This window comes from Natator depressus, chromosome 9 (genome assembly GCF_965152275.1).
Source record: "Natator depressus isolate rNatDep1 chromosome 9, rNatDep2.hap1, whole genome shotgun sequence".
NCBI classification, from domain to species: Eukaryota; Metazoa; Chordata; order Testudines; family Cheloniidae; genus Natator; species Natator depressus.
The window spans coordinates 55999100-56019072 of record NC_134242.1 but is presented as its reverse complement, the minus strand read 5'-3'; the positions used below and the strand labels follow the sequence as shown (position 1 = coordinate 56019072).

General features: G+C 47.2%; 1 protein-coding gene across 1 annotated transcript in view; it reads right to left on the bottom strand.

Annotated features, from left to right (window-relative positions):
- The window catches only part of ZNF185 (zinc finger protein 185 with LIM domain), a 136234-nt gene that overhangs the window by 94481 nt on the left and 21780 nt on the right, over nucleotides 1–19973 (bottom strand). The window contains exon 2 of the mRNA XM_074963041.1: nucleotides 4706–4784. Coding sequence (XP_074819142.1) covers nucleotides 4706–4730 — 25 coding nt within the window. The 5' untranslated portion in view covers nucleotides 4731–4784. The remainder of the gene's footprint in view (nucleotides 1–4705; nucleotides 4785–19973) is intronic.

The following is a 19973-nucleotide window of genomic DNA, read 5'->3' as shown; positions in this document are numbered from 1 at the left end:
CAAACCCTCGGATCGCTACCCATTTCAGCTTCTCCATGTGGGCACCAATGATACTGTCAAGAATGACCTTGAGCGGATCACTGCAGACTACATGGCTCTGGGAAGAAGGATAAAGGAGTTTAAAGTGCAAGTGGTGTTCTCGTCCATCCTCTCCATGGAAGGAAAAGGCCTGGGTAGAGACCGTCAAATCGTGGAAGTCAACGAATGGCTACGCAGGTGGTGTCGGAGAGAAGGCTTTGGATTCTTTGACCATGGGATGGTGTTCCAAGAAGGAGGAGTGCTAGGGAGAGACGGGCTCCACCTAACAAAGAGAGGGAAGAGCATCTTCACAAGCAGGCTGGGTAACCTAGTGAGGAGGGCTTTAAACTAGGTTCACTAGGGGAAGGAGACCAAAGCCCTGAGGTAAGTGGGGAAGTGGGATACAGGGAGGAAGCACGAGCAGGAGCACGCAAGAGGGGAGGGCTCCTGCCTCATACTGAGAAAGAGGGACGATCAGCGAGTTATCTCACGTGCCTATATACAAATGCAAGAAGCCTGGGAAACAAGCAGGGAGAACTGGAGGTCCTGGCACAGTCAAGGAATTATGATGTGTTTGGAATAACAGAGACTTGGTGGGATAACTCACAAGACTGCAGTACTGTCATGGACGGACATAAACTGTTCAGGAAGGACAGGCAGGGCAGAAAAGGTGGGGGAGTTGCATTGTATGTAAGGGAGCAGTATGACTGCTCAGAGCTCCGGTACGAAACTGCGGAAAAACCTGAGTGTCTCTGGATTAAGTTTAGAAATGTGAGCAACAAGGGTGATGTCGTGGTGGGAGTCTGCTAGAGACCACCGGATCAGGGGGATGAGGTGGACGAGGCTTTCTTCCGGCAACTCACGGAAGTTACTAGATCGCAGGCCCTGGTTCTCATGGGAGACTTCAATCACCCTGATATCTGCTGGGAGAGCAATACAGCGGTGCACAGACAATCCAGGAAGTTTTTGGAAAGGGTAGGGGACAATTTCCTGGTGCAAGTGCTGGAGGAACCAACTAAGGGCAGAGCTCTTCTTGACCTGCTGCTCACAAACCGGGAAGAATTAGTAAGGGAAGCAAAAGTGGATGGGAACCTGGGAGGCAGTGACAATGAGATGGTCGAGTTCAGGATCCTGACACAGGGAAGAAAGGAGAACAGCAGAATATGGACCCTGGACTTCAGAAAAGCAGACTTCGACAACCTCAGGGAACTGATGAGCAGGATCCCCTGGGAGAATAACATGAGGGGGAAAGGAGTCCAGGAGAGCTGGCTGTATTTTAAAGAATCCTTATTGAGGTTACAGGGACAAACCATCCCGATGTGTAGAAAGAATAGTAAATATGGCAGGTGACCAGCTTGGCTTAACAGTGAAATCCTTGCTGATCTTAAACACAAAAAAGAAGCTGACAAGAAGTGGAAGATTGGACAAATGACCAGGAAAGAGTATAAAAATATTGCTCGGGCATGCAGGAGTGAAATCAGGAAGGCCAAATCACACCTGGAGGTGCAGCTAGCAAGAGAAGTTAAGAGTAACAAGAAGGGTTTCTTCAGGTATGTTAGCAACAAGAAGAAAGTCAAGGAAAGTGTGGGCCCCTTACTGAATGAGGGAGGCAACCTAGTGACAGAGGATGTGGAAAAAACTAATGTACTCAATGCTTTTTTTTCCTCTGTCTTCACGAACAAGGTCAGCTCCCAGACTGCTGCACTGGGCAGCACAGCATGGGGAGGAGGTGACCAGCCCTCTGTGAAGAAAGAAGTGGTTCGGGACTATTTAGAAAAGCTGGACGAGCACAAGTCCATGGGGCCGGATGTGCTGCATCCGAGAGTGCTAAAGGAGTTGGCGGATGTGATTGCAGAGCCATTGGCCATTATCTTTGAAAACTCATGTGATCGGGGGAAGTCCCAGAAGACTGGAAAAAGGCTAATGTAGTGCCCATCTTTAAAAAGGGAAGAAGGAGGATCCTGGGAATTACAGGCCAGTCAGCCTCACCTCAGTCCCTGGAAAAATCATGGAGCAGCTCCTCAAGGAATCAATTCTGAAGCACTTACAGGAGAGGAAAGTGATCAGGAACAGTCAGCATGGATTCACCAAGGGCAAGTCATGCCTGACTAATCTAATTGCCTTCTATGATGAGATAACTGGCTCTGTGGATGAGGGGAAAGCAGTGGACGTGTTGTTCCTTGACTTTAGCAAAGCTTTTGACACTGTTTCCCACAGTATTCTTGGCAGCAAGTTAAAGAAGTATGGGCTGGATGAATGGACTATAAGGTGGATAGAAAGTTGGCTAGATTGTCGGGCTCAGTGGGTAGTGATCAATGGCTCCATGTCTGGTTGCAGCCGGTATCAAGTGGAGTGCCCTAAGGGTCGGTCCTGGGGCTGGTTTTGTTCAATATCTTCCTTAATAATCTGGAGGATGGTGTGGATTGCACCCTCAGCAAGTTTGCAGATGACACTAAACTGAGAGGAGAGGTAGATACGCTGGAGGGTAGGGATAGGATACAGAGGGGCCTAGACAAATTAGAGGATTGGGCCAAAAGAAATCTGATGAGGTTCAACAAGGACAAGTGCAGAGTCCTGCACTTAGGACGGAAGTATCCCATGCACCGCTACAGACTAGGGACCGAATGGCTAGGCAGCAGTTCTGCAGAAAAGGATCTAGGGGTTACAGTGGACGAAAAGTTGGATATGAGTCAACAGTGTGCCCTTGTTGCCAAGAAAGCCAATGGCATTTTGGGATGTATAAGTATGGACATTGCCAGCAGATCAAGGGACGTGATCCTTCCCCTCTATTCGACATTGGTGAGGCCTCATCTGGAGTACTGTGTCCAATTTTGGGCCCCACACTACAAGAAGGATGTGGAAAAATTGGAAAACGTCCAGCGGAAAGCAACAAAAATAATTAGAGGACTGGAACACATGACTTATGAGGAGAGGCTGAGGGAACTGGGATTGTTTAGTCTGCAGAAGAGAAGAATGAGGGGGGATTTGATAGCTGCTTTCAACTACCTGAAAGAGGATTCAAAAGAGGATGGATCTAGACTGTTCTCAGTGGTAGCAGATGACAGAACAAGGAGTAATGGTCTCAAGTTGCAGTGGGGGAGGTTTAGGCTGGATATTAGGAAAAACTTTTTCACTGGGAGGGTGGTGAAACACTGGAATGTGTTACCTAGGGAGGTGGTGGAATCTCCTTCCTTAGAAGTTTTTAAGGTCAGGCTTGACAAAACCCTGGCTGGGATGATTTAGTTGCGGATTGGTCCTGCTTTGAGCAGGGGGTTGGACTAGATGACCTCCTGAGGTCCCTTCCAACCCTGATATTCTATGATTCTATGATTCTAAGACACGAGAAGTAATTCTTCTGCTCTACTCAGTGCTGATTAGGCCTCAGTTGGAGTATTGTGTCCAGTTCTCGGTGCCAAATTTCAGGAAAGATGTGGACAAATTGGAGAAAGTCCAGAGAAGAGTAACAAAAATGATTAAAGGTCTAGAAAACATGACCTCTGAGAGAAGATTGAAAAAATTGGGTTTGTTTATTCTGGAGAAGAGAAGAGTGAGAGGGGACATGATAACAGTTTTCAAGTGTGTAAAAGGTTGTTACAAGGAAGAGGGAGAAAAATTATTTTTCTTAACCTCTGAGGACAGGACAAGAAGCAGTGGGCTTAAATTGCAGCAAGGGCAGTTTAGGTTGGACATTAGGAAAAACTTCCTAACTGTCAGAGTGGTTAAGCACTGGAATAAATTGGCTGGGGAGGTTGTGGAATCTCCATCATTGGGGATTTTTAGGAGCAGGTTGGACAAACACCTTTCAGGGATGGTCTAGATAATACTTCGTCCTGCCTTGAGTGCAGGGGAATGGACTAGATGACCTCTTGAGGTCTCTTCCAGTGCTATGATTGTGTGATTCTATAAGAGTGAGGGGGATTTGATAGCAGCCTTCAACTACCTGAAGGGGGGTTCCAAAGAGGATGGAGCGAGGCTATCCTCAGTGGTGGCAGATGACAGAACAAGGAGCAATGGTCTCAAGTTGCAGTGGGGGAGGTCTAGGTTGGATATTAGGAAAAACTATTGCACTAGGAGGGTGGTGAGGCACTGGAATGGCTTACCTAGGTAGGTGATGGAATCTCTATCCATAGGCCCAGCTTGACAAAGCCCAGGCTGAGATGATTTAGTTGGGGTTGGTCCTGCTTTGAGCAGGGGGTTGAACTAGATGACCTAGATGAACTAGAGACCTCCTGAGGTCTCTTCCAACCCTAATCTTCTCTGAATCTATGATTATTTTTAATATGAACCCTCAGATTCTGGAGAAGGGGTGGATTCTGTTGTTGAGCCGTGGGATACATGTTGCCCCAATAAGAATTTTATACACTCCTTCTGTGTCAGCCAGGACAATAGAGGATTGCTTACATTTTTGTTTTGTTCACCCTGAAACGCATTGGAGGTTACTATTTTTCCACCTTTCTCGATCTTTGTAGGCATTACAGTTCAACCCCAGTGAAATATCAAGCACACAGAATTCTGTGGAAAGTAAATACATGACAATCTCTTGAGTAATGCTGAGAGGAAAGAGTAGGACCAATGAATTTTCAGACATCATACACTGGAATGGGGGAAATCACAGATATTTGAGTTCATCTAAGAGAGCAAATAGTATGATCTTAAGGAAGGCGAGGGCAGGGGCAAGATAAATTACCTTTGCTGACACCAAGAGACATCATGGTTCTCTCAAATTTTCTTCTACTTCGGTTCCCAGTTCAAGGCAATGGGTCCACCTGAAAAAATGAAAAAGGGGGAAAAACCCAAATTATTGCTCCAGTTATAAATGGTTTCCAGACAGGATCTGGGTGAGTGTGTGAATTATATATCACAGCAATATCACACTGGGAGAAATGAGAGACAGGAAGGTCTATTTTCCTGTATATGTTATTTCATCTTCTTGGCCAACTGGAGTCTTTCCCATCACTGTTCTCATGGATCCATGTGAAAAGTCATTCAGAATTAAGGGATCATAGCAATGTCGGTCTGGAAAGGACCTTGAGAGGTCATCTAGTCCATCCTCCTGTGCTGAGGCAGGACCAAGATGGGTAAACCCCACTTGGATTCATGCTCAGGTCCACTAACTCCATAGTCTAGTCATGGCAGACATGCCTATCCAGGCTCAGTGGAGGAAGAGGCATTTCAGGGTCATATGCCTGGAACCATTCAGACACGACAGACAACAAGACACATATTGATGTTGATATAACACTGGCATTCTTTTAAAGCAACATCACATTTCCAGGCAGAACTGACAATTCCTATTCCCTGTCTAATGACCTCACAAGCAGGTAGCAAGCTGTAGTAACCTTAGCCTATAGATACACACACATATTCTTGTCTCTTTTACAAGTGTGTAAATGACTTAACGACTGACAATTAATAGTCTCTTTCATCCAAAGATCTATAGTCTCTACAGGCTGATATGCAAGGACTTCTTCTTCTTCTCATATAGCAGGAAGTACTGTCATGTTTTGGGCCTTTCAGCAGCTTCTGTGGGGACATCATGACAGCTACAAAGCTGTGGATCTATAGAGCCTTAGTTATACCAGCTCTATTGTCCAGCAATGAAACATGGCTGCTGAAAAGTGGCACACTGACATTTGCAATTTTCACCATCTTCATCATCTGCTCCATATTAAGGGACAAGATCAGCAACGAGAGTATTTGTAGCTGGACCCAGTAACCATCTCCATCAATACTGGTTCGGGTTCAGTGGCTTTCTTGGTATGAACATATAATTACAATGGAAGACCAAAGAATTCCAAAGTGTATTTACCAAGGAATGCTGCTACATGGCCAGAGATCCCAGGGAAATCACAAGTTTCAGGGATGCAGTAAGATTAGCAATGATGGACATAACCCGAATATCCAGCCAGACCACTTGAAAGACCGAGCTAGAGATCAATCTCCATGGCACTCAGCCTGCAAGGATGCTATGTCCCTTTGGGATTTGCATGACGATGAGCTTCTACTTGGAGTGTAATCCTCTGCAGCAGTATTCTCTGAGGCATCTGAATTAGTCTGAACCAATGCACCAACTGGGAAGCTAGGAAGTATTTTGCTACTAGAGGTGTCACCTTTCCTATGAAATACAACACCAAAGTCCTGGACATGAATGGTCATTGGACATACCATGCATTTTGAGTCAGACTCGGATTTGTGTGAGTGTCCTGGCCAAATTCCAATTTGGTTAATTGTACACTGCCTGTCTAAATCCCCTCTGAAAACATTACAAGAGAGATTTTTTTTAGTTCTTGTCCTAAAGGCTTGTCCTGTGTCACTGCTTCTGACAGCTGTGTACTTCTCCCCAGAAGCAGCCGTGTTTAAGCACCAGGCAAGTGCTCTGTGTGTGTGCAGTCTGTAAGTGCTTGGGAATCTTCAAGATGCTGCATGAATATAAAGTTACGTTATTATTACCTGTGGGTGGCTTGTTTCTGAAATATTGCATAGAAACCACGCTCCCATTAAAAATGCCTAGTCCTAATCTCACGGCATCACTGCTTGGCAAAGTCCTTGCCCTTTGCTTGGCACATGAGAAGTTAAAAAAAAACACCTCTGCTCTCTGCAGATCCAACTTCCTTCCTAGTTTGCACTGAATTCTGGAACACAACCAAAGTGCAATAAATTCAGGACAACTCCTGCTCTCAAGTTCCATTCACTTGCTCAACCTCTCCCTTCTAGAATACTTCTTTAACTCCCACGGCATATAGACAGCCCTCTCCTGCCCCCATCCTTCCCAGACCAGCCCTGTTGAGGCCTTTCCACTCAGACTCACAAGAGGACAGAGGCAGAACAAGGACAATAATCCTATTATGGATGACCATAAAGTATTTCAAATCTAATCTTTGATATGCCAGATGCTCTGATGCATTTCTTTCTCCCTTCTAGTTGTTAACAAGTTATTTCCTATTCCTGCAGTAACAGTGTGGTATAAAACAACCCAGGAACAGGGACAAAGGGAAAAATGGTGGCAAGGAACTAGCCCAAGGGTAGGGCTAGTTGGGAATTTTTTGGATGAATCATTTTTCATTGAAAGAGGCTAACTTGTCAAAACTAAAACTGTTCTTGAGTCAGAGTCAGGTTTGAGGAAAAAAGAAAAAAAAGTCAAAATTGAAATGAAACATTTTGAAATTTTCAAAATAAAATGCTTCCATAGACCCAAACCAAAGCATTTTTCAGTGTTTTAGATTGCAATTTTTTTTGTTGAGATTTTGACTTTTCATCTTGATTTAAGACGAGAACAAATTTTGAACTCTTGAATATTTGAAGGAAACTGTTTTGCACCCAGCTCTACACAATGGTCAGATGCTGCCCTTGATCCATGTTGAGTTAAAAGCAGTGGCAGCTAGTCGAAAATGTTCTGCCTGATTTGACAGAATCAACATGCATCAATTTCATCAACAGCTTCAATGGAAACCAGATAAGCAGGTACCCAGACTGGCACTGCCAGTGAACTGTCAAGCTCCCCAGGTTGGTTGGATCCCCAAGATGGTCTGCTAGCTAAAAAAATTTGTTTTGGTTCTCCTGAAACAGAATTTTTCTGGAAATCCCTCCTTGCAAAAAATATCATGTTTCTGAGTTTTTGTCCTGAAATGAAATTATTCGCAGGAAGCAATTTCCATTTCCTGGACAACTCTAGTGATAGCCTTAAAACAGAATTAATTTAGTGAAGTGTTTTTGAGAATCTGGAGTGTTGATACATACATAAGCTAGTGTAAATCAGAGGACAAATCATGCATTTAATACAGAGAAGCAGATCTTTCCATGGAATACAAAGCAATTTTAGAATCATGCAAATTGGATTCATAAAAAGATCCAGCAAGATGAGATTCTGGGCTTGTGCAGCACAGGACTCACAGCCCAGGGTTGTGGGGTGCTATGGTGGTTTTAAGCCTCCTTTGCACCCTCCCAATCCTGGGCTGTTCTAGGGGCATCCTCCCTGGACTGCAGTGCTACCTGAAATCTCCCAGCTGTGCCCCCACCCCCAGCGCATCCCTCCCATCATCACAGCCTCACATGCCCTATCCAAAGGCTCATGAAGGCATCCTCAGAGGGCAGCTTACAGTTGTCTTCCGCAGTGCTTGTACAGAGAGTCTTTTATGGCAGGTAATGGGGCCACAGCAGTGATGAGAATCTGAGCCCCAGAATTTTGCTTGGGACTCCTCCCTAGACACAGCTGGCACATCATCTAGCCACACTATTAGCCTCTTACTTACCCAACTTTATCTGACTTTAACAACACACTCCAAAATTAAAGGAGGTGCCAGTGGACATCAAATGATTTGTGAATAAATACACAGTTCTGATGCCTGAAACTGCACATTGGCCAACCCTACTACCTGATCTGTCAGGCTTCTCTATCTTTCCATTCACATCAGCGTGGGAGAGTCCATCACAAATGGTTGTGCTCCACTGGTATTTCTGGCTCTGCAGACAGGTGTTTGGACATGTTGATGGTGCTCATTAGGGCTGGCTTTGTGGGACTGACAGTGGTTCCCACACATTGTTTTTCCAACCTTGACTCACACAGCAGCAGCCAGCCCTGCCCTTCCTTGACAGGCACGCTATGGCCTAATAAGGGACAAGCACGCTGAGTGTGGTGATTCAGAGTCAGTGGCAGGCCAGTGCCTGGGAGAGCTGTCTCTAGAGCCTCAGTAAAGGGCCACACCACCCAAGTGCAGAATTCCAAGCAGATTTCCTAATGACATGTTGGAGATGATGAGATTTTTCTAAAGCAAAAAACCTATTGTAGGAGAGTGCATTGCAAGAAATGGGACAGTAAACACAAACAGGGTCTAGTACCAAACCCCACTCCTGGCCTGATGCAGACGTGGTCAGACAATGTTTCATTGACTACCGCAATCCACATAGGAAGAGCCTCCCAAGATAATTCTCAGCTATCAGGAGAACTCCAGGCTTTGTGGTGGGGGACAAGTTGACTATTTTTTAGTGTGGAATTTCTATCCTAGGAAGGCTATGACAAGGCACGGTTGGGGTTGTTAAGTATAAATGAGTCTTCTACCAGTGCCAGAGCATAATAGGATCCATGCAGTGCCACAGCAGCACCTCAGACACACAAGTTACACAGCATCTCCAGATGTTAGAGTTTCAACTTGGCCTCCACAAGTCACTCCTGGATAGAGTGCATCATGAGATGACAAAGACATGGGTCATAATGGCAAGCTCTATATCTGAGAGGAAGAGTTCTGCCTCCTTGCAAATTGAAGCTGAGTAGCACTTATGGCTGCTATTTGGAGATCTAGGTGTACAGGTGAGTCCAGTATGCCTTGAAGCCTGTGCAGCTGTTTAACAATTGGGCCCTGACTCAGTAAGCACATGAGTAGTCGGGTTGACTTCAGTGAGTCTACACATGTGCTTAAACACCTGGTTGAACAGGGGCCTTGGAGAGCAGATTCCTTGTCACCTGAAGCTTACCATTGCATTGTTGAACATGGGGTGGTGTAACACCCCAATGGCCCCCTCTCCCTCAGGGAGTCTCCAGGGAAGGCAGATCAGCATTGTATGTGGCTAACACTGTTGCAAGCATCGCAAGGCATTTTGGGAAGGGTCAAAGGGAGCAAGGAGTGGAAGTTTCCTTTGCAGATCACGAGAGGCCAAGGCGGGGGGGTGAGAGAAAGAAGAAAAGAGCAGAGAATGAGTTAATTCAATACCTCAGCTAGCTCAAGCCGAAGATAAGACGCTGGCCCCAGCCAGCCCAAGGTTGCAGCTCAAAGCCAACGTTTGGCTGCGAGCCAAGAAAGATGGGGGCTTGAAAGTTGCCTGAGCAGCCGTGAGAAAGAAAATCCAACTGCACAGACATGCACCTCAAGACAGCAAGGCCAGCAAAGAAGAAAACAAAGCCCAGGGCTGCAGAGTCTAAAAACACAGACAAGACAACAAGAGGGGGAACTGAGCCAGGCGTCCCTGAAGCCAAGGTGTTTTGGGAAAGGGAAAGAGACCACAGAAAGCCGGTTTGGAGTGGCACAAAGAGCACCAGGAACAAAGGTTGCGGAATGGAACAGCCCCAAAGGAGCTCAGGACTTAAAACTCTCCTGAGAGCTGGAGCAATTCGGAGAGCACATCAGACACTTGGATGGCCTAGGCCCAGGACAGCACTCCCGTCCACCTTCCCCGCTCCGACACTCTTCTTCTGACGTTACACCCAGACTTGGGCAGTCCGGGTCATGCGTGTGTGAGTATAAAAGTGGGTTAGGGCTTGGGGCATTAACGCTTTCTTTCTTCCCCGAGTGATGTGGGAGTGTTCCCAACACTCTCTGCTGTTATTTTATTATTTTATCAATAAAGTTTTAAAATTTAGACACTTGGTGTGCCTCGTCATCTCCTCCCCAAAAAGATCCTGTGGCCCCAGCCTGATCAACTGTGGCCCCAGGTAGATTGGTAATGAAAATCTGTCACAGTGGCTCTTCTCTTAAGTGGGACACTTCAAAGAGAATATATCACACCAGCACTCTGAGAGCTACTCTGGTTTTCTACCCAATTTCAGATCTACGGTAAGATTGACTTCAAGCTGAATCATCTCCAGAGGCCTCTATGGGCTAGGGCAGTGGCTTTCAATATTTCCAGACTACTGTATCCCTTTCATCCCCATTGATTTGTCTTGCGTACCCACAAGTTTCACCTCACTTAAAAACTATTTGCTTACAAAATCAGACATAAAAGTGCAAAAGTGTCACAACACACTATTACTTTCTCATTTTTACCATATAATTATAAAATAACAACTAGAATATAAATATTGTACTTACATTTTAGTGTAAACAAAGCAGTATAAACAAGTCATTGTCTGTATGAAATTTTAGTTTGTACTGACTTCGCTAGTGCTTTTTATGTAGCCTGTTGTAAAACTAGCCAAATATCTAGATGAGTTGATGTACCCACTGGAAGACCTCTGCGTAGCCCCAGGGGTATGTGTATCCCTGGTTGGGAACCACTGGGCTAGGGCGTGGTCACCTCAGGTCCGTCTGTGCTTCTGCACCCACCGAGAATTAGATGCTCTGTGGGAACATTGTGAATGTTAGAGTCCATAGTGAAGCGGCCACACTGTCCTATAGTAGGTGATTTCTGGATACCAGTCTCGCTCTGTCAATCTGTTTCCTCACTTCCCCAGGTGGTTATTGTAGTTTTAAGAATGCTTGATAAAGATCTTGTAGGTGTTTGTCTCTGTCTGAGGGATTGGAGCAAATGCAGTTGTATCTTAGGGCTTGGCTGTAGACAATGAATCATGTGATGTGTCCTGGATGGAAGCTGGAGGCATGTAGATAAGTATAGCAGTCAGTAGGTTTCCGGTATAGGGTGGTGTTCATGTGACCATCACGTATTTGCACTGTAGTGTCCGGGAAGTGGATCTCTTGTGTGGACTGGTCCAGGCTGAGGTTGATGGTGGAGTGGAAATTGTTGAAATCCAGGTGGAATTCTTCAAGGGCCTCCTTCCCGTGGGTCCATATGATGAAGATATCATCAATGTAGCACAAGTAGAGGAGGGGCGCTAGGGGACGAGAGCTGAGGAAGCATTGTTCTAAGTCAGCCATAAAAAGGTTGGCATACTGTGGGGCCATGCAGGTACTCATAGCAGTGCCACTGACTTGAAGGTATAAATTGTCTCCAAATCTGAAATGGTTGTGGGTGAGAACAAAGTCACAAAGCTCAGCCAACAGGTGTGCCATGGCCTCATCAGGGATACTGTTCTTGACAGCTTGTAGTCCATCCTCATGTGGAATATTGGTATAAAGAGCTTCTACATCCATGGTGGCCAGGATGGTGTTTTCAGGAAGATCACCAATACATTGTAGTTTCCTCAGAAAGTCAGTGGTGTCTCAAAGATAGCTAGGACTGCTGGTAGCGTAGTGTGTGAGGAGAGAGTCCAAATAGCCAGATAATCCTGCTATAAGAGTGCCGATGCCTGAGATGATGGGGCGTCCAGGATTTCCAGGTTTATGGATCTTGGGTAGCAGATAGAATACCTCTGGTCGGGGCCCTGGGGATGTGTCCGTGTAGATTTGTTCCCGTACTGTAGCAGGGAGTTTCTTGAGCAGATGGTGTAGTTTCTTTTGGTATGCCTCAGTGGGGTCAGAGGATAGTGGCCTGTAGTATGTGGTGTTGGAGAGTTGCCTGGCAGCCTCCTGTTCATAATCCGACCTGTTCATTATGACTACAGCATCTCCTTTGTTGAACTAAAATTCATTTTCAAATTTAACACCATTAATTTGGGCTTGAAAAGGCACTGGGAGTTGCTGACTCATTACAAAAGCAGCTTTGCCTCTCCTGGAATTGACACCTCCTCTTCTATTATCGGGAGTGGACTACATCCACCCTGATCAAATTGGCCCTGTCAGCACTGGTTCTCCACTTGTGAGGTAACTTCCTTCTCTTCATGTGTCAGTATATTTATGTCTGCATCTGTAATTTTCACTCCATGCATCTGAAGAAGTGAGGCTTTTTTACCCACGAAAGCTTATGCTCAAATAAATCTGTTAGTCTTTAGGGTGCCACCAGACTCCTTGTTGTTTTTGTGGATACCCCGGCTACCCCCTGATAACTCTCCATAGGCTCTTCTGAAATATCTTCCATCCAGTCACCACAGTCACCTTTCATAACTGCTTTTCAATAGCAGAACCCTCCCTGCTAAGTGAGGAGCAAGAGCAGAGCATGTCCCCTGGCCTCCGTTTTGAGCTATGGACTAGGAAATAGTGCCAATACCAGAGGATTTACAAGAGTTCTTCCAGGGAATTATGGCAGTGTGACCTCTTCTCCCATAATTCTCTTGTGCCACTCCAGCTATCCTAGAAGAACTTTTGAAATTTCCCAGGAGTTACAGCTTCTGGTGGCAGAACCAGGAAATGGTAGGTACCCAGAGGGCACTGTGACTACAGCTGTGTAAATCACTGTTAGGGTGGACACAGGGCAAAATTGCAACCATTCTGAACCCAAAACAGCATGGCTTTTGTGGACACATTGACTGCATTGTGGGTAGTTCCAGCAGTGCTGTCCCACAGATTCAATTATGTTGTTAGCTAATGTAGAAAGTCATTCAATTCTCATGCACCTCTTTCTAAAAAAAGCGTCACAGGGCAGAATATAAGGATGAATCATGTGGTGAGAATAAGCAGTCATAATGTGCAATCAGCCCTGACTTGCTCTTGAATACTTGGTTGTCCAGGATGGACCATGGGAGGCTTGAGGAGAATACCATTGCTTAGATTGTTATGTGGAGGAGAGGATGTCTATTAGCATCATGTTACAGACTGAAGTGGCATCAGGGGAGAGGCTGGGCCTCAAGACAAGTGTCCTCTGTCCAGAGGACAGTGATGGGAGGTAGCTGCTGTGATGGGAAATAGAAAAAAGAAAAGACAAGACATCCACATTACATGAGTCAGAGCAGTGGTGGGCAACCTGCGACCCATAGGCCACATGCAGCCCACCAGGGTAATCCGCTGACGAGCTACCAGACAGTTTGTTTACATTTGCACAGCTGCCCACAGCTCCCAGTGGCTGCGGTTCGGTGTTCCCAGCCAATGGGAGCTGCGGGAAGCGGCGCGGGCAGCAGAGACATGCTCGCCGCTGCTTCCCATAGCTCCCATTGGCCAGGAACAGCGAACCGCAGCCACCAGGAGCTGCGGGTGGCCGTGCAAATGTAAACAAGCTGTCTGGCGGCTCACCAGCAAATTACCCTAGCGGGCTACATGCAGCCCACAGGCTGCAGGTTGCCCACCTCTGAGTCAGAGCAATATAGCAGCTTCCCTGGAGTATCTTTGTGGGTCCCTGCAGAAGAGGAATGCCTGGTAAGAACTATTTTAGCTCCAAAACCAACTCTTACATTGAGACATGCCCAGGAGATTGTGGGGACTTATTTTAGAGCCCTTCAGTCTGAGCTCCAGATTTGTAGGGCACAGGAGAGCTGTAAACTGTCCCAGTCAGTTGATCGGTCATCTTGCTATTTCTACTACCTGCTGGTAGGATGAAAGGGTTTTGTCATTTCTGGGGGAGGAGGAGGATAAACAGAACTCTGTAAGAAAGCTACCACAGCCCCAAGTGTGATTCTTCAGGGCAGGAGAAAATAATGACAATGGATCCCAATTATACCATAGTTCACCCAACCCCTGATACTGATAACATCATTTGCAGCTTTATATAGCACTTTGTATCCCATAGCACTTCACAAGCTCTAGACCTGTAGCACCACTAAAATGCAGCCACCTCTAGGGGGTGTGAAAACAAACCAGCATGCTGCCTGTTGTACACACACGATGTCACATTTTCAGGTCTTGGGTGAATGACAAGGATACCTGTTGGCTGGGCAGCCTTCAGACCCTTCCACCCTCTGAAAACTCTTTGTATCAGATCTTTCTGGTCTCTATTTTCTATCTCTAAAGGCTGAGTGCAGTGCAGAGCAGGATGGGAGAGAGAGCCCAACTCCCTGCGGGCGTGTCTATGGAATTCTGCAGTGAACTATGCAAATTGACATGGCCCAGAACATGTTCTCTGCACAAAGAGTCTGAGGAGCCTGCCAAGAAACCCTGCATGCCCTTATCTGTTGCTGTTGGATTAAAAGTAATAATTAATACATTAATTATTTTCAGGAAAATATGGTCCAGTGCAGACCCTGGATTTGGCTTGTATTATTAGAAAGAAATATGTCTCTCAGCCTGTTCTCTCAGCCTGCTGAGTTTGTGCTAAATGAAGCAGGCCTGTTAGTTTGCAAGGTTTGTGCTAATTGTAGAAAAACATTCAGAGACAAAGAGTTTGTCCTAAAAATGAAAAGATAACATGTTACAAATGTTTTTCTGAATTCAGGAACAAGATTTGTTGTTCCTCCACTTTTACATTCCTATCTTGCTTGTTTTCTTTTCATGTGTGACAAGAGGCATGGATAGATTCATTGGAGTCTGTCATGCCCCAATGATTTGAGAATAGTTATGTTAAGTGAAATAGGGTGTGATTGTAAATGTATGTTTAAATGTTTGAATGAGTAATAAAAGGTTGAAGTGCCAGCCTAATAAATAATAACTACCCAGGAACATTCGGCCAAAGAATGTGCAGGATGGACATAACCGGATGACCCTGTAGGGCAAACCGGAATCCACCCCCAACTACCCCAAGGACGGAAGGGCTGAAGAACCAAAGAACAAGATAACAACAAGCCGTCACCTGCTGTGCCATCTGCATGACGGACTATCATTTTAAATGTGAGAACAGTGATTAATTATCATTTCAAATGTGAAAACAGCATGACGAAGCAAACCCTATGGATTTGAATGAGTATGAATTCCTATAAAGACAGACTCTAAAAACTTTGAGTCTGGTTCTGCAACCACCCTCCAGGAGCATCCGATGCACATCTGACAAGACTCGTCTCCATCCTCGTGTCCAGGCCACCTGGCCAGTAGCTTGGCACAATCAACTCTAAGGCTAGTAACTATAATAACCTTGCAGAACTCTGTGTGTATGAGTGAATGAATGTGTGAGAGAATGAAATTTTATAGCTATAACTGATTGCTTACTTTAATTCTTTCTGTATTCACAATAAACATGGCATATTGCCTTATCCCCTAAATAAGAACCTGCTAGTTTTCATTTTCTAAGTATAACATTGCTTCGGCGAAGTTCCCGCTCCTGGGCCTGTTACTTCTGATACCAGTCAGCTCTGTGTTCTTGAGGAACCAGGACACGGTATCCAGCCTGTCTGACTCATGAAAGACACACACCCCCAGCCTCTGCTTGAACCAAAACCGATCAGAGAAAAGACTTGAAGAGAGCAGTGAAGGGCAGTGGGAGACACACCTAGACCTCTCCTGACAAGATTAAAGGCAACTCCCCTTGCCTCATCTGCATCAAATGGGACAGAGAGACATCTCCATTAGCATACGGAATGGAGAATGGAGAACAGAGGCAACAACCCTAGCTTCATCTGTATCAAAGATGGGACAGTGAGGCATCTCCATTAGCATACAGAATGGAGAACAGAGAACCGCCCTGAACTCTGGGACTAGAAAAGCAGGGAAGCACTGCATCATGGGGGATCTCTGCTCCAGATGTTAATTAACCTATGCCTGCACACACCCAGCTCAGCAGTTATCAGACCAGTTCTAGTAATGAATCCTTGATTGATATCCAAAATACTGAAGCAGCCTAATTGCATTGTGAGCTCCCTGGAAGGAACATCATCCATAGCCAAGAGTGATCAGCTCCTATTGTCTAGCCTAAAGAAAACCGTTGAGCCATCAGTTTATCCATAAACAAATCTAGTGTTCTCCATCGAATCATTGTATTTTCCCTACAAAAAAGCCTACTCACACTCCAGTAAGTGTTCTGATGCATGGATCCAAACTCTGCATCAGTTTCATTGGGACTTCATCTTCTCCTGACTGATCGTGCTGGGGGCTCTGCCTGTCTCCAGCACTCAGGACTCTGAACTACCACCATCACCTGGGAACCCCGACCAGTTCAAGCTTCAGAGAATGGGTGAGATGCCAGCTCTCTCTCTCTCTCTGTTTTCTTTTCTACCTCAGGTATAATTTTCTAACCCTGACTTGTTTGATCAGGTATAGTTTTCTATATATGACTTTTGTAACCTTAAATAATGTAACTGTTATGTTGGTTTAGGCTCTCCTTGTGTAGTTATCACTATTATTCAATAAATAACTTTTATGGTTAAGCTGGTTGCTTCCCTCTGAACTTTACTCTTTTGTGTTTTTAGCTTCCCCATTCACTCTGCAGCATCACTTCTTTTACCTAAGCTAAAGATCACTGCTGCACCCAAAAATACTGTGGGGTTTGCTCATCAAGTGGATTACTACCTGTATAATTATAATGTAAAAATGGGGATAGGGACATGCTGAACCTGTGGCATATAAGGGTGGCAGCTTGAAAGTGCTGCTTGGCCCAGCCTATTGAGCCCAGGGGCATATAAGAGTGACAGCTTGAAAGTGCTGCTTGACCCAGCCCATTGAGTCCACGGACATATAAGAGGGTCCAGTTGGAGAGCCACTGAGTGGAGATCAACCAACCTCTCATACTCTCAGCTGAAGCGATGAACAGTTGCAAGGACTTGCTGAACAGCTTAGTCCGCTCGAGGTAGAAAGCCAGAGCCTGTCGCACAGTGAGCATGTGGAGATGGCACTCCTCACTGGAAGAGTGGGGCTTGGGGCAGAGGACCGGTGGAAAAATATCCTGACCCATGTGATAGGTGGAGACCACCTTCGGGAGGAATGCAGGGTGTGGGGAGAGCTGGACCTTGACCTTATGAAAAACCACGTATGGAGGCTCAGAGGTCAGGGCCCTGAGCTCCGAGACCCGCTGAGCTGACGTGATCGCAACCAGGAAGGCCACCTTCCACGAGAGGTGGGACCAGAAGCACATGGCTAGTGGCTCAAACAGGGGCCCTGTGAGACGGGCCAACATCAGGTTCAGGTCCCACTGCTCCCTAGGGACTGGGGGCCTAGCATACGGAAAAAGACGGTCCAACCCCTTGAGGAACCAGCCAGTCATAGCACCGGCGGATGGAAGGCCGATATGGCCACCAGGTGCACCTTGACTGATGAGGGCACCAGGCCCTGGGCTCTACAGTGGAGAAGGTAGTCAGGATAAGCTGGATCGGGGCAGTCACCAGGGAATCACCCTGCTCATCCGCCCATCTGGAGAATTGGGACCACTTTGCCAAGTAGGTGCACCCCGTGGAGGGCCGCCTGCTTTCTAGGAGGATGCACTGAACCCATTCTGAGCACGTCCTTTCCTCCCTACCTAACCATTGAGCAGCCACGCCGTGAGGTGGAGAGCTGCTAGGTTGGGGTGGAGAAGGTGGCCGTGGTCCTGGGAGAGCAGATCCTGGTGGAACGGCAACGGCCACAGCGGAGCAACTGCCCGGCCCATCAGGGTCCCATACCAATGTTGCCTGGGCCATGCCAGGGCAATAAGGAGGACCCAGGCCTTGTCCATCTTTAGTTTTTCCAGGACCCTGCTGATCGGCGGGAACAGGGGGAAGGCATAGAGAAACTGGCCTGACCAGGACAGGAGGAAGGCATCAGAGATAGTGCCCCATCCCAGTCCCCCCTGGAACAGAACTGGGGACAGCGCTGGTTCTGCCGAGTTGCGAACAGGTCCACCTGGGGAGTCCCCCACACTCGGAAAAGCCTGTGAGCCACTTCTGGGTGGGGAGACCACTCGTGCTGAGAGGAGAAGTCCTTGCTCAAGCGATCCGCCTGTGCGTTCCAGGCGCCCGGTAGATGGAAGATCTTTAGGCAGATGTCGCGGGCTATACAGAAATCCCACAGCCTGAGGGCTTCGTGGCAGAGGGCAGAGGATCAGGCCCCGCCTTGCTTGTTGATATAGAACGTCGCTGCCGTGTTGTCCGTGAGAACCCTGACCATCCTGCCCTCCAGGTGCGAGCAGAAGGCCACGCACGCCAACTGTACCACCCTGAGTTCCTTGATATTTATGTGTAGGGTCAGATCCTGAGCCAACCACAGATCTTGGGTCTGAAAGTTCCCCACATGGGCCCCTCAACCCAGGTCCGACGCATCAGACACCAGTTCCAGCAACGGGACCCTGTCCCTGAATGGGACCCCTTGGAGCATGTTGCTTTGGGCAGACCACCACTGTAGGGAGGCGATCACCAAGTTGGGTATGGTGAGGACTTTGTCCATCCTGTCCCTGGACTGGGAGAACTCCAAGGCCAACCAGAGCTGGAGGGGCCTCTTCCTGAGTCTGGCGTGACGGACCATGTACGTGCATGCTGACATGTGACCCAAGAGCTGGAGGCACGCTATGGCTGTTGTCATCGGGAACTTTGTGACCGTGTCGATGAGCCCCTTCAGGGTCTCGAACCTGTCTGGTGGGAGGGAGGCTCTGGCTGACGAGGTGTCCAGGAGTTCCCCAATAAACTCTATGCATTGAACCGGGACTAACGTGGACTTGGTGTTGTTTACCAACAGGCCCAAAGCAGTGCATGTGGACAGGAGGAGCATCACATGATCCCTCACCTGTGACTGGGAGCTGCCCTTGACCAGCCAATCATCCAGATAGGGAAAGATCTGGACCCCCTGGAGTGTGAGGTAGGCTGCTACCACTGACATACATTTTGTAAATACCCTGGGGGCAGTGGACAGGCCAAACAGGAGGACCATAAATTGGTAGTGATTCTGCCCCACCACAAAACGGAGGAAGTGTCTGTGGCCCTCAAATACATAAATGTGGAAGTACGCCTCCTGCAGATCGAGGGCAGCATACCAGTCCCCGGGATCCTGGGAGGGGATGATGGAGGCCAGGGAGACCATGTGGAACTTGAGCTTCACCATGTACTGGTTCAGACCTCGCAGGTCCAGCATGGGCCTGAGTCCCGCTTCAGCCTTCGGGACAAGAAAATAGCAGGAGTAGTATCCCTTGCCTCTGAACTCCCTGGGCACCACTTCCACCGCTCCTAGGCCCAGGAGCCGCCCCACCTCCTACTTGAGCAGAGCTTTGTGCAGGGAAGCCCCCCAGGAGGGACAGGGGCAAGGGATGGTTGGGCGGGGAGGAAGTAAACTGGAGGATGTAGCCCCGGCAGATGGTGTTGAGGACCCATTGGTCCGAGATTAGCCGCAACCACTCCGGGAGGAAAGCACACAATCAATTGGAGAAGGGAAGCTTTATTGAGGCTGGATCCCTGATGAGAACTGGCAGGGCACCCTGGAGCATCTTGTCAAAACCGTCTTTTCCCTGCCTGCTTGCCCTTGGCTGACCCCGGTAGGGTGAGTGAGTCCTGATAAAGGTAGGAGGAGTCACGTTCTGTAGTTCATAACAGAGACAAATGCAACTCGAGATCTAGTTGGAAAGTCAGTGGTTAGAGATAAATGAGCCCTTAGAGTGTTCTACAATGGGGACGAATAGCTTGTCGGAACGCCTAAAGGTTTTAGTTCTGTCAAAGTAGA